We start from the raw sequence: 15,467 nt of genomic DNA on the forward strand, positions 1-15,467 counted from the left end.
TGGGAATAGGATAGTAAAACAATGGCAAAAACCTCTAAGTTAAATCCTATAAAGAAATACAAATTCAATAATTAATGAGGTCAAATATTTAGCTCAAAATATTTAAACATTAAATTTACACAGTGTGGAAGTGAAAAGAACTCCTTTCAGGCCACTGAAGTTCACTCATCTCATTTTGAGGCTACACCAGCAGCTTCTAACACAACCTGAATGTCATTCTGAGCTGAGTGAAAGTATCCAACCATGTTATACGACCGCCAGGCTAAATCTGGGAGCGTACTTTCTTTTTAATAAATGATTCCCACATTTCCATTCAAAACAGTTGTCATGATCTGTCAACCGTATTGCCTACCAAGGCAATGTTCACAAAAATATGTGTTGAAAGACAAGAACTGATCTACTCAACAAGGAACTAGACTAAGAAGAAAATGCCTAAAAGAAAACACTAACTCTATTGCAGTTACTTTGTGTAGTTCTTATATTTTTTTTCCTTTTACTCGCGCAGGGCAAAGAGGTCAAATTTCTTTCCCTCACTCTGTGAACAGTCCACAGGTTCCTGTTGTTTTTGTCCCTGGTTTTGATGCCTGGTGCCAGCAGTTGTTTGATGATGTTGATGGATTAGGGCTTTGGTGTTAATGTGTAGTGCAGAGGTGAAGTTGTGTGCAGTGCAGGACAGGAGACAGAACAGAGACAGAGCTGCTGCAGCATCATGCAAAAGACAACTGATGAAGACCAGGTAAAGACATGAGGACTGAAGGCTGCATCTGGTTGGAGTTTTTTTTTTCTGTTTTCTCTGCCTGGACTTAATTACACAGCCCTCTGCCACCTTTCTCTAATCTTCAAAAATCACTTTAGATTTATTTCTTTTTCTATTTCTCTTTTCCAGTAATTGCTTTACTGATTTATGTACCTTTAAGTTCATATAAAATCAAGAAAGTTATATTGTAAAATCATATATAATTGCAAAATAACGGGCTGTATTTTTTTCATCAGACTTATTAAAATAGGGCTTGTTTACCTGCCCGATTCTTCCATATAGCAGATAGCAGAGGGTTGCAGTGATCACCCATGTTTATGGGATCCATTTACAACCAGTGAAATTGAAGGTTACCAGCAGTGACCTCTGTGATCTTTTGCTATACTGAAAACTGGAAAAGTATATGAGCCCTTTTTTAGAACTTAGTTAAATATTGCTTTTCCCAGTTTTTCAGTGTAGCAAAGGGGATCACAGAGGCCACACTGTGTCTACCTGCTGCCTTTAAACCAGCAAAATGTGAAGGTAAACGGGTTTGCTCTGAGAGCAAAAAAGATTTTTCACATTTTTATTCTGCAGAAGAGTTCAGAAAAAAAATGAGCACTCTATTGCAAATGCATCACTTTACATCTTTACATCACACAGAAAAACTTATATTGAATTGACTTTAAATATACGTTTATATAAGTTAAATATAAGGTTTTTTTTAGTGACATAAACTCTAGCAACACAATTTGAACAGAGAAAATAAAAAGAGATTTATGGAATTAAAATTCACCTAGTTCTTTGCATAGTAATAAATAATCGAGAATACTTTGATTTTCTTTGTGTACACTGCTCCTGCTGTAAGCTCAGCTTTTACGGGGCTGAAGGACAGGAGTATTAAGCTGTTAGTGGTGCAGCATTGTTCTGAATAACAGTTTGTGGTTCGTGGTGTTTAGTGAGATTTAAAATAACCTCCTAGACGATTTAGAGGCATCAAAGGTTTTCAAAAGCCTCTAGCAGTAACTGCTTGACCACCTGCTATGTGGTGTATTCGTGTATTAATTATAAACTTCTATATCAGTCACGTTGTCATGTGGTTGTCGTGACTCATGTGTTACAGTGGACTGGTTGTGTGAAGCTGTTTTTTTTTGTGCACTTGAACTGAAGAAAGATTCACTCACAATCTGTATTTGTACTCCTATTTTTTGTTGCACCTTTCTTTCATTACTCCAGCACATGATTATGTTCAGTTATCTGAGCTTTCATCCTGGTAGGGCCTCATGGTTGGATGCAGCAGCTCTCCTTTCCTGTGTGAACACGAGACAGAAATGTGTGGCAGCCAGCTCTCCCTGTGATTCAGTTTCTTGCTTTGCTGTGTGGTGGGATGCATGTGATCTGTAGGTTTCAGCTGCACACCATAGCTGCACCTGGATCTGCAGTATTTTGCAGCTTCTGCAGTGCAAGCTGACTGAGTGCGAGCGTGTGCGTGTGCTTGGCAGTATGTGCGTAGGCGTCTGTGTGGTCATAGGAGTAAAGTGCACACATAGTCGGAAGTGGAAGATGTGGAATGTCCTCTCTTTCAGGATATCTTCCTCTGGCTTTTTTCCAGACCCTGCCTTCAACTTAGGGTGGGGATTTTCCAATCTCTGTGCCCGTTTCGTCTATTTCTGTCTGTCAGACTATTCAGGTTGATGTGTATCCCTTACATACACGCCACACATTCCTCATCTCTTTCTTGTTATCTCAAGACTCTTCACACTAGATCTAGTTTTATCCTTCTCCCAAGTCTCAGTTGTCGGATGTATTTCTCCTTCTCTTCCCTCTGTTTTCCCTTCTCTCCCTCCTCTCCATTCTGGCATGTTGTTTCTCATCTCTGCAGCCCAAGATTTCTTGACTTGGTGCTTTCTGATTCATAGTGACTGCCAGTGTGTCCCCTTGGTTACAGCTGTACGGAGAGTACAGGGAGCAGCTGGGAAACTTTGCCCGACGGGAGGCTGCCCGTTTACTGACAGAGAGACAATGGAGAAGACAGGCAGGGGAGAATACCACAGCCACAGGCCGCAAAGGCCACGGCCGTCGGCATCATCATCATCACCCTCTGACCCTGGAGTCGCATCACAGCCACGTCTCCTCCACCAAGAAACCTCGTCCCTACTCCAAATGCCAAGGTGACCAGCATGTTGTTATGAATATAAATAGAAACATTTGGGTCCTTTACACCTTTTTTTTTTTAGTTAGTTTGCATTTTCACACTCTTTATTGTTTTATTACGCTACTTTCCAAAGAGTGAAGCGTTTATTGAATGGTTTCAATTTCTGGTTACTTTGCACATTATGATTTTACATGCAACATGATGAGCTCATAAAATATGAGGCAGCACGGTAGTTTAATCAGGCTACGCGAGGCACTTAGACTTAATACCACTTGAACTTAAGGGGTGCAGCGAAGGGTATCTAAATGTAGCCTACCCAGAACTGGAAAAAGAAAATCTCTAAAGGTGCAGTATTCAAAGCGTTAAGGTGTAGAAGGTTTATCAAGGTATAATCTTTAAAATGTATCTCTGATTTTGGATTTTCTGTTTTCTCATTTTTGTTTGTTGGTTTTTTTGTTTGTTTGTTAAATTCAAATGATTATGATAATGGGTGGTCTTTAGAATAAGCACTAACAGGAGTTACCTACAGTATTTTGAATATGTGTACAGTGCTGAAGTGTGTGAAGTGTGTGTGTATTTATGTTGACATGGTGTCAGGGGGGTTGATTCACCTCTCTGACCTTCCTGGTGCCGTTTTAGGTTCTACTGTAAGGTCTATTTTTGACACATTTTGAGTGACTGTGGCTTTGTCTGAGATTGCTAAGAGGGAGCTTAAATCAGGTTCATCATCATCATCATCATCATCATCATCTCAGCCAATTCCAGTGAAGGAAAATAAATATGCAGTTGAGTTAATATTAAGTAGGAGTTACCATAGTGAATATTCATTTTGAAGTCATACTGTAAAAGATTTATATATTCTAGAAGTGTTGCATCTATTTAAGTACCTTGTATCCTTTTATATTGCGCTCTATGTATTTCTTGACTGAACGAGTTAATCTGTACTGATCAGTCTACATTTATTTTATTTGCTGCATCTGTTTCTTGCATGATCAGATGAAACGATTCCCTTACAATGACAAATTGATGGATTTGAGGTGACTTTGAATATATCTCTTTGTCCCAGATTGTTTGGCTCGTGTGCGGCGGTACATATTGACGAAAATGGGGGAGGACTGGATTTTCCTGGTTCTTCTGGGACTGACTATGGCTCTAGTCAGCTGGACTATGGACTACGCTAGTGCCAAGAGTCTGCAAGGTGGAACAGTCACAGAGATTATTGCCTTTTTAAAATCAGTTTTATAATGCAGGATTTTAGTTTCTACTGCGGTTAATTACTCTGCACATACTCCTGTGTTGAATGTGTTTTTCTGTTCTCTTTTCTTTCTGTTTCTGCTATTATTCCGTCTTGAAGCCTATAAATGGATGCATCGGGAGCTGAAGGGAAATGTGGCACTCCAGTACCTCGCCTGGGTTACATATCCCATGATTCTTGTCATGTTTGCCTCGCTCTTCTGTCACCTGGTTTCCCCACAGGCCATCGGTAAGCTCTCCATCACCTGTCAGCCTTTATAATCCTCTCTCATTATGTCTCCTTTATTTTTGTCTGCACTCTCACCACTGCTTTTTCTTTTCTTTCTTTTTTTAAATACAGGTTCTGGGATCCCTGAGCTGAAAACCATCCTGAGAGGTGTGGTCTTAAAAGAATATCTGACCCTTAAAGCCTTCATAGCTAAAGTCATCGGCCTAACAGCCGGCCTGGGCAGTGGGATGCCTGTGGGCAAAGAGGTAAACTCCTGTGTTGGGTAATATTACTTTGAAAATGATCTCGTTACATTACGTGATCAGTTTTGTTACAGTGTTACCTACTGAGGAAATTAACTCTTTGAGTAGTTTTGCATTGTCAGAAATAAACACCCCTTTGCTGTTAGTTTGCACATGCTCCCAGGACGTGTAGCTTACTGCATATTTACCTCAGAATGTATTCATTTTACCTCATTTCACAGCAGGTTGGCATTTCTTCCACCATATAACAACAGCAAGCTTATAAGCACCAGCATCATTCACCTCCTCAATGTGCCTGCAGCTTACAGCTGTTTCTTAAAAATGTGACCTTGAGCTCCTCAGCAGCTCACAGACACTTACTGTTAAACGATACAAATACTTCAGCTGTAACATCTTCTCTACCTTCATAAGAATTGATCTTAACATGTGCACTGACCTTAGGTTCTGCTGTATATTGGCTAACAATGTGTAAGACATGAGCTGCTTTATGATCCCTCTGAACACTAATAGGGGCCATTGTTTCTAAAATGGGCAATGGAGCCAAGGATTCACAGGGATACAGAAACAGTGTTAAAGCGTCATGGATTTCCTTTTTTTCTCCTTTTGTTACAACAAGGGAACAGGGACATGTGGGAACATTTTAACACATTTTTTAAAAAAAACAAGCTTAATAAATGATCATTTGATTTGCAAAACCAGGACATTTTGTTACATGTTAAAATGAAAGAAGTAATCTGAGTACGCTAACGCTCTACTTTGTAATACATTACATCTAGCACTGAAGCTCACATATATTTTCATGTCCTTACTGTCTGTGTTCTTCTGTATCTATCCCCGTGTTTTCATCCAGCGTCCCATTCCCCATCTTCTGTTCTTTTTCCATCACTCTGTCCTCTCATTCTCCAACTGGGAAGGGGGTAATAAATCATTTTCTGTCATGTTTTTCCACTCTCCCTCTTCTCACGGGACTGAGGCAAATTACTCCAGTCCTCACCAAAGGACCACATTTGTTTTCCTTATTACAGTAGCATGGAAAGTGTCACATCCATTAATTATACAGTGATTTATCAGTTCTGATAAAACATGTCCCAGTTTCGACTCTCTGTTTTGGCAGACAGTAGTCTGCGTCTGTGTAGATAACATTACATGTCACTCATCTGTGTCAGTAATGTCCTCCCATCACCTTCAGGGTCCCTTTGTCCACATTGCCAGTATCTGTGCCGCAGTGTTGAGTCGATTCATGTCCATCTTCTCTGGAGTATATGAGGTAAGCTGAGCCCCTGACCAAAGCAGACTACATTACCCATTACCCTCCTCTCTTTACTGACCACATTGAACATGCTGATGTAAATGAAGAATGCAGTTTTTCTGTGATAACTTGTTGTTGTTGTGTTGTTGTTGTTGTTGTCTTTGTTGCAAGTACAGGGTTCCCCACAGATCCTAAAAAAATCCATCCATTATTTTTGGATATTGATATTTCCTTGATTTTTTTTTTTATTTCAGCATGCTCAAGAACCTTATTTTGTTTGTCAGCATACCCTGGTAGACTAAGTTGTGAAAATAGAGCATCATTGTGTGTGTGTGTGTGTGTGTGTGTGTGTGTGTGTGTGTGTGTGTGTGTGTGTGTGTGTGTGTGTGTGTGTGTGTGTGTGTGTGTCTGTGTTGAAAAAGATTGCTTTACCTATTGAACGACTTTTAATACCTCTCTGTTTGTTACCATCATGTTTTTTTTTCTTATTAAGATTTGAATATGAAATGAGGCCACTGATGAGAAAGTTGCTGAATGAACTTTAACCCTGATGAAGAAGTGGGAACCCTGTGGCTGTGTCTCTTCTGTCTCTCTGCCATGCAGCTCATGCCATCTCCTCTCGTGTCTTTGTTTTGGTCTGCTCTGTCATGCCTTGTCTGTGTTTGTCTCACTGTATTAATAGTGTGACCGTTATGTCTGGCATGTGTATTAACAGTGACCTCCCTGTCCCCCCCACCCTCTCTCCCCCCTGCCCTCCCCGCCCTCCCTTCTTTCCTCCCCTTGGCTTTCTCATTCATCTCTGCATTCACCCTTGACTTTTAACCCAGAATGACGGCCGTAAGCAGGACCTGCTGGTGTGTGCGTGTGCTGTAGGAGTGGCCACCTGTTTCGCTGCCCCTATTGGAGGCAAGTCCCACCCTGCTCACTTGGGAACAGGTCTCCGGTCAGCTTTGACCTCCTCAAATAACATCAGTAAAAGAAAATGTGGAGGTTAAAACTGTCCCCAGATTGGTTTGTAAAAGTGAACAAAAAAATATTTAAACATGTATTTTATTAATCAATAACAACACTACACATGCAATCAATATTTTAAAGGAATATTCTGATATTTTAGAAACCTGCAAATAGTGGTATGTGTATTTAAAATTGTCTTGGTTACCAGGGTGTTGCTGTTGTTACCACTGCTTTATTTTTTTTAAGAGACTGAAGATTTTGAATGCTCTTAGATGCCTAAGCCTAACCAACTACAAACAAAAGTAAAACCTGAACATTTAAAAATGCCGGCTCCTACTGGGGAGTTGAACCCCACACTCCTGTGTGAGAACGCTGTAATAAAATCCCAGAGTCACCATACCCCAATGATGATGTTGGACTCAGCTATCTGTGAGTTTATAAAAGCCACATGTGCTGCTAGTCATTCTCTAATTCAACTGTGAGCCTAAAATGTTAAATAGAAACTCATAACTCAAGGTCATGAATAATCAGTGGAAGCATTTTATGTGTTCTACCTTCAGTATTCAGTCTGCAATCAGTTTCAGGGATCTGTCTCCAAGGACAATGTGACCGCTTGGTTTGCTTTCTGATTGCTTAATTGCTTCCTTGAAGTCTGTATACTTGCAGTGGCATGCGCCGCCTGAGCTTCATATCCTCTTGGTGTAAACCCCACCCCCCCTCCCCCTCCCCTTTATAACTTTTTTACGCACACTCTAGTGAGCATTATTTATTCACTTTATTCCATTTTGCTTCTTTTCTGTCATTTCTCCCTCTGTGGTTCCCCCTCCTGTCCTCTCCACCTTGATCTTTTATTCTCTCTCTCCTCTGTCAACAATCATGTTTCTTGCCATCCTCATTTTCCCCCCATCATCTCCTGCCTTTCATCCCTCATTCTGTGACTCACCCTTCCACCTTCCCGCCCTGTTTTTTTCCCCTCTCCTCTCTGTTTTCTGTGTCAGTAGAACCCTTATGGTTACACAGATATACTGACTGTTGGCTGTGCCGTGGGGGTGGGATGCTGTTTTGGCACTCCTCTAGGAGGTACTGTACAACTTCCACACTGCCTCTCAGCCATAAATGTCGCATCAAACTTGCTCCTGTACAACTGGTAGATTCTTAGACTTGTTTGCTTACTATGTCTCAAAGCGGATACATTATGCTTCTTCTTCTTTTGTGATTTGTAAAAAGTGAGCATTACTATTACAGTCACTGAAAAATAGTGACAAATATGAACTCAGTGGCATTTGAAAATATATGCATGTAAGCAATCAAATATAACAGCTCAGCCGTAGCTTCAAACAAAGTATTGTTTAGTTTGACTGTGTTGCTCATGTTTTTCAACACCACTGACTTTGACCCCAACAATAAACTTTTAAACTTGCGATTTAACAGTTACAATATTGGATGCTCATATTAAACATGACCGAAGTCTCAGATAATAAGGACAAAAAATGAATCCCTTCACATTCCAGACTGAGGAGGCAGGTCTTTCAGCCGCAAGGTTCTGTTTGCAAAGTTGAGTTACGTTAGCTTTAGAAGGGTTATAAAGGTGAACGAATCACCCTCAGTAACAGAATTTAAACAGTTGGGTCAGATCAGTTGATTTCAGTAAGCTGATAATTAAGGTGCATGTAATCCTTTGGCTTCATCTTTTTAAATTTGAGATTAATTTGTGGGGGTTTTTCTGTTTTCAAGAACTAATAGTTAGAGGTTTGGTCTTTTAGACTGATCAAGAACTTTAGAACCTAATCCGGTTAATAATCTGCTGATTAATTAGTAATGTGAATAACTGTTAGTTGAAGTCATGCTCAGTCTTAGTCAAAAGTAGTGTAACGTTGTAAACACACTTCCACAGTCGGCGATGTTCACAACAAAGGTCGTCTTTATTAGCAGAAAAACGGCTGCTGTAGGCCACAGCCACGCCAACCACAACTACAACAACGGAACAGCAACACACACACACAGGCAAGCTCTCGGTCTTTTCTCTCTCCATGCTGCCTTCACGAACCTCCCGAACAGTCCGAAATCCCACAACATCAACACGCTCTCTAACTAAGAGAATCGCTACAGTAGACAGAACATCTAATGCTGTGCAAACGTTTTAGTCAATGAAAACAAAAGCATTGAAAGTTTCAAATCTGAAGCCAGGAATACCTTTTAGTTTGCCAACAGAAATAAATAAATCTGATGAGCACACTTTCACTTTGAAACTTTAACCAATTCTCAGGTTTTCGAGGTCGTAGCAGGTAAACTGCGTGTCTCAGTGTCTCATCCTGAACTGACAGGGTTAAGGACAGATTGTGTTCTGGTCTGTCGATGCTGTTGAATGTGATTCTTTTAATGACAGTGGCTTAATGTTTGTACTGTACTTAAGTCACCAGATATACACTGCTCAAAAAAAGAAAGGGAACACTTAAATAACACATCCTAGATCTGAATGAATGAAATATTCTCATTGAATACTTTGTTCTGTACAAAGTTGAATGTGCTGACAACAAAATCACACAAAAATCATCAATGGAAATCAAATTTATTAACCAATGGAGGCCTGGATTTGGAGTCACACACAAAATTAAAGTGGAAAAACACACTACAGGCTGATCCAACTTTGATGTAATGTCCTTAAAACAAGTCAAAATGAGGCTCAGTATTGTGTGTGGCCTCCACATGCCTGTATGACCTCCCTACAACGCCTGGGCATGCTCCTGATGAGGTGGTGGAGGGTCTCCTGAGGGATCTCCTCCCAGACCTGGACTAAAGCATCCGCCAACTCCAGTCTGTGGTGCAACGTGACGTTGGTGGATGGAGCGGGACATGATGTCCCAGATGTGCTCAATCGGATTCAGGTTTGGGGAACGGGCGGGTCAGTCCATAGCTTCAATGCCTTCATCTTGCAGGAACTGCTGACACACTCCAGCCACATGAGGTCTAGCATTGTCCTGCATTAGGAGGAACCCAGGGCCAATCCCACCAGCATATGGTCTCACAAGGGGTGAGAGGATCTTATCTCGGTACCTAATGGCAGTCATGCTTCCTCTGGCGAGCACATGGAGGGCTGTGCGGCCCTCCAAAGAAATGCCCTCATACCATCCTCATGGAGTTGGTTTCTAGCCGTTTGTGCAGACACATGCACATTTGTGGCCTGCTGGAGGTCATTTTGCAGGGCTCTGGCAGTGCTTCTCCTGTTCCTCCTTGCACAAAGGCGGAGGTAGCGGTACTGCTCCTGGGTTGTTGCCCTCCTACGGCCTCCTCCACGTCTCCTGGTGTACTGGCCTGTCTCCTGGTAGCGCCTCCAGCCTCTGGACACTACGCTGACAGACACAGCAAACCTTCTTGCCACAGCTCGCATTGATGTGCCATCCTGGATGAGCTGCACTACCTGAGCCACTTGTGTGGGTTGTAGAGTCTGTCTCATGCTACCACGAGTGTGAAAGCACCACCAACATTCAAATTGACCAAAACATCAGCCAGAAAGCATAGGTACTGAGAAGTGGTCTGTGGTCCCCACCTGCAGAACCACTCCTTTATTGAGTGTGTCTTGCTAGTTGCCAATAATTTCCACCTGTTGTCTATTCCATTTGCACAACAGCATGTGAAATTGATTGTCAGTGTTGCTTCCTACGTGGACAGTTTGATTTCACAGAAGTTTGATTTACTTGGAGTTATATTGTGTTGTTTAAGTGTTCCCTTTATTTTTTTGAGCAGTGTATATACAAAAAAAAAACCCAACTAGAATATAGTTACTGCTGACATATTGTTAGTTCCAAAATATGTTTTTATGTCTTTTTTTTAGCTACTTCACACACATTGGATTAATATTTTATTGTTTCACATGCTGATTATGTCCCTGTTTGTGTGTTAAAGAGCGAGACTACATGTAAGTCTGTGTTTAGCTGTGTTTGAATGTGTGTTCACTCCCTGTGGTTCTCCTGGTGTGCATAATTACACCCTCAGCTTCAAGTATTTTTGAGTTCATTTTGTTTATTTAACTCATTACTGTCCTCTCTCCCTTCTCTTCGTCTCTTCTTCCTCCTCCTAATTTCTCTCACTCTCCATCCTATCCATCCTCATTGCTCTCCCTCTGTCCTTCCTCTCCTCTCTCTCTCTCTCGATCCACCATCAACAGGGGTGTTGTTTAGTATTGAGGTCACGTCTACCTACTTTGCGGTGAGGAATTACTGGCGGGGATACTTTGCCGCCACATTCAGTGCCTTCATATTCAGGGTGCTGTCTGTTTGGAACAAGGATGCTGGTGAGAGTCAGAGCAAATGCATATTCAACACATACACACAAACCACTGAAAAAAGACAGCTGAGCTTGCTGTTCAAAATGACAGCTACGTAATATTTGCTTCTTTAGATAAACCTGAAATGTTTCAATTCATCATCACAGTCTAAAAGCAGTCCAGCAGCCCCGTAACATAAAATCCCTACAAGTTACATTCAGGCCATCTTATCACACTTTTGTTTTTTGGGTCACCACTTTCCTACATGGTTTCATATTAGATATTTTCATAAATTTATATTTTCCAATGTTATTTTATACATAAGATATAATTCAGAAAGGGATGATCATTACATATCCAGTTTTACTTGAACGGAGACTCAGGAAATCTTTCCATCTGTCAGACTTCAGTTTCTTCAGATTGATCTTAAAATATTACAGCTCTGTGCTTTTATCAAAGAGCTACAAGTCCTAGATCTTTCTCCCAGACAAACATAGCTTCTTTCAGTTTATATAAAACTTTTACAAATTTGTGGACAAGTTTGATATAAAAATTAAAGGAAAGTCTTTTTACATTGTGTTATATTTGTGGTCATAGTCACAAAGCTTTTACTCAAACAGACAGTCATCTAATCTTCTTATTCTCAAGCATCTTTTTAAAAGTTTTCATTTTTCAGAACACTCGGGTCCTAATTTCTAAAACCGATTGTTTGAATCATTTTCCTGAAGCTCCTTTAATCAGTATTTATATTAACAGTGGATCAGGTTGACTACATGTATGTGAAAGTGGTCACTTTTATTGATGATCACACACTTAACTGCTACCCAACTGCAGTACTCAGTCCTATAAAGTATTTAAGTACATTTCAGCTCATTGTTTTGGTTTTCGGTTCTGAAGTTTTACTGTTTACAGTTTGTTTTACAATATACACCCACCAAACACTTTATTAGGCACACCTTGCTAGTACAGGGTTGGACCACCTTTTGTCTTCAGACATGCTTTAATTCTTTGTGGCATAGATTCAACAAGGTGCTGGAAAGATTCCTCAGTGATTTTGGTCCATATGGACATGACACTGTCACGCAGTTGCTGCAGATTTGTTGGCTACACATTCATGATGTAAATCTGCAGTTCCACCACGTCTCAAAGGCGCTCTGGTGGACTTAGATCTGTTGACTGTGGAGGCCATTTGAATACAGTGAACTCACTGTCATGTTCAAGAAACCATTTTTTGATGATTTGAACTCTGTGGCATAGTGTGTTATGCTGTTGGAAGCATCCGTTGTGCACTGTGGTCATAAAGGGATGGACATGGTCAGCAACAATACTGAGGTAGGTTGTGGTGATTAAACAATGCTCAGTTGGTACTGGAGGGCCCAAAGTGTGCCAAGAAAACATCCCCCACACAAACACCAGTACTGTACCTCTAGCCTAACCATTTATACAAGGCAGGATGAATGCATGTTTTCATGTTGGTTACACCAGATTCGGACCCTACCATGTGAATGCCACAGCATAAATTGAGATTTTAGAACCTCTGCAAATTGTAGCCTCAGTGCTGACAGGAGTGGCACCCAGTGTGGTTTTCTGCTGCTGTAGCCCATCTGCTTCACTGTTAGACATATTGTGCATTCAGAGATGCTCTTCTGCATACCTTGTTTGCAACAAGTGGTTATTTGAACTACTGTTGGCTTCCTGTAAGCTCGAAGGAGTCTGGCCATTCCCCTCTGACCTCTGGAATGAAAAAGGCATTTTCACCCCCGAGAACTACCGCTCACTGCATATTTTCTCTTTTTTTGGACCATTCTCTGTAAATCCTAGTGATGGGTGTGTGGGAAAATTCCAGAATATCAGCAGTTTCTGAAATACTCAGACCAGCCCATCTGGCACCAACAACTATGCCACGTTCAAAGACACTTAAATTACCTTTCTTCCCCATTCTTATGCTCTGGTTTTAATCTTCAGCAGTCCATCTTGGCCATGTCTAAATGCCAAATGCATTGAGTTGCTCCCAAGAGATTGGCTGATTTCATATTTGCGGTAGCAAGCAGTTGAACAGGTGTACCTAATGAACTAGCTGGTGAGTGTATTTTTTCAGACATAGACAGCTGTTTTTAAAAATTAGGCTTTAAGGAACTTGTTTTATTTTACATGGTAGCACACTGGGGACTGAAACAAGTCACCTAAAGAATCATTAGTTTCCTTCAAGAGTTGATGGAGACATAAACACAGCTGAAGGAAATTGAAAATTGGACTCAGATTCATCAGGTGGACACAATTCCAGAAAAAGGCTCATGTTCATCTACAGATCTGAGTTTGTTGGACGTGCAGATAAATCACTTACAAACATGAACCTTGTGTTTACAGCTCATTTCTGCTCCCAAACTTTGCCGAAAGAGAATCTAAAGATATCTGTTACTGGAGATTTTAACAGTACACCGGCTTCAGTTTTGAAGTATTGTGTGAATACAGGAATGAGGGACTGAGACTGCATGCTCATTTGACGTGACAAACTTTCTTTGCTACAGTATTTTCTCTCTTCCTCTCAGTCACAATCACGGCCCTCTTCAAAACTAACTTCCGGATGGATTTTCCCTTTGACCTGCAAGAGCTGCCTGCATTTGCAATAATAGGGTGAGGATAGTTTGCGAGTGCTTGCATGCCTGTGTGTTTGTGTTAAACTAATATGGGTTGGCATGCTCCCTTCAGTCTGCGATACTCATGTAGAAGATGCGTCCTTGCTAATACACCCAGCTTTCCTTCATCTTTCAGGATCTTTTGTGGCTTCTTGGGAGCGTTCTTCGTTTACCTGAACAGACAGGTGGTTCTCTTGATGAGGAGGCCGACGGCTCTTACACGCTTTCTAACCAAACAGTAAGATCCCCATCCCCACACGGACGCAGAAACATAACAGACCCACCCCACCCCACCCCACCTCCCCCACCCCCGCTGCTGTGGATTAATGTGGCGCTCAGCTCTTAAACTGCTGTGACTCTAGTAGCAGACACTGTTTCCTGGAACTGAAACCATTTGTGCATTTAAATCCAATTCCTCTTAATGTTTCTCAGCTCCACTCTCCAAACTCATCAGTCTCACAACACTGGCCAGGACAGCAGCAAAGCCTTAACAACCTTTCAGCCAGTTATTCACTCAATGGGGAGATTCACTTACCCTCTGAGACTCAACAGTCAGGGAACATTAGTCGTCACCATTAGAGAAAAGAGAGCAGCGACACCAAGAGAGCTGTACAATCAGCTCTGGTACACACACAGTTATTTTTGTGACAAGCAAACTGTAGTCCTCTGAGAATACACTGCTCCTTTTAATGACCACGTGTACGTCTGTGTTTGTGTGTCGTCCCAGTCGTTTGATCTATCCAGGTGCAGTGACACTGATCATAGCCACCATCACGTTTCCTCCTGGATTTGGACAGTTTATGGCTGGAGAGGTCAGACTTAATCTCAATATTAAGCTCTCTGACTTATTTTTATGTTCATTTCTGATGGTATTTTTCAAATAGAAAGCCAGTGGAGTCGACATTTTGCGGTTTTTGTCAAGAAATGGCCATAATTTGAATTTTACAAGCAGCTTAAGGGGGAACCAATTTTACACTTCAGAGTCTGTTCACAGGTCTTGAGCAGTACTAAAAGCTTTTGTGGCTCTGAGAAGGACAGGCAGGGTGGGTCTTGCCCTAGAACAATTACATGAACCATTACTAACATAATCTGTTGGGTAAAGTTACATTGTGGGTAATGTAGACACCAGGTTTTGATGAAGTGTGTGGAATTAAAAAAAAACAAATCTTTCTTTAAAACTAAATTTATATTTTTGTCAGCAGAAATTCAATACTGTGTAAATTAATGGGAGTCCTCTTTAATGTGAATGGACTGGTAATTATGTAACACATTTCTATTCTTACTGAGTATTTTTTTACACTACACGCCATATTCACATTGCTCGTTCTTCCTTGAAGTGCTTTTTACCAGTTACGCACACACTGATGCGCCGATCTGTGCAGCAGAGGCAGTTTGGGGTTCAGTAGCTCGCCCCAGAAAGTTCGTCATATATGTTGCTGGAGTTGGGGATCAAACCGTTGACCTTCCTTTGAGTGGAAAACCCACTCTACTGGCATACACAAATGTGAAGCAGATGTAATTATGGGAAACTATTATCTTTAATAGTTAACCTTGAAATGCATGTTTTATACATTTTTTCTTTTTGATTATGAATTTATAGAATCATCAGGATGTGATAATTTTGTGTTTTTATAAACACACATTGGCCATTTGTGTGGTGAAGATCCTGTAAAGACAGATTTTTACAGTTTTTAATTTCAGCATTTTTTTTGGGGGGGGGGAAGCTTATTCCAGTGTTTGCATACAGT

At 41.0% G+C, this 15,467-nt stretch overlaps 1 protein-coding gene across 1 annotated transcript in view; it reads left to right on the plus strand.

The window, feature by feature from the left end:
• Nucleotides 1-15,467, plus strand: part of clcn1b (chloride channel, voltage-sensitive 1b) — a 56,359-nt gene that overhangs the window by 15,749 nt on the left and 25,143 nt on the right. Inside the window, exons 2-11 of the mRNA XM_030750156.1 lie at nucleotides 2,685-2,907; nucleotides 3,958-4,089; nucleotides 4,246-4,374; nucleotides 4,486-4,619; nucleotides 5,806-5,883; nucleotides 7,821-7,899; nucleotides 10,985-11,110; nucleotides 13,633-13,717; nucleotides 13,856-13,957; nucleotides 14,447-14,531. Coding sequence (XP_030606016.1) covers nucleotides 2,685-2,907; nucleotides 3,958-4,089; nucleotides 4,246-4,374; nucleotides 4,486-4,619; nucleotides 5,806-5,883; nucleotides 7,821-7,899; nucleotides 10,985-11,110; nucleotides 13,633-13,717; nucleotides 13,856-13,957; nucleotides 14,447-14,531 — 1,173 coding nt within the window. The remainder of the gene's footprint in view (nucleotides 1-2,684; nucleotides 2,908-3,957; nucleotides 4,090-4,245; nucleotides 4,375-4,485; nucleotides 4,620-5,805; nucleotides 5,884-7,820; nucleotides 7,900-10,984; nucleotides 11,111-13,632; nucleotides 13,718-13,855; nucleotides 13,958-14,446; nucleotides 14,532-15,467) is intronic.

The sequence above is a fragment of the Archocentrus centrarchus genome, chromosome 16, assembly GCF_007364275.1.
Source record: "Archocentrus centrarchus isolate MPI-CPG fArcCen1 chromosome 16, fArcCen1, whole genome shotgun sequence".
Taxonomy (NCBI): domain Eukaryota; kingdom Metazoa; phylum Chordata; class Actinopteri; order Cichliformes; family Cichlidae; genus Archocentrus; species Archocentrus centrarchus.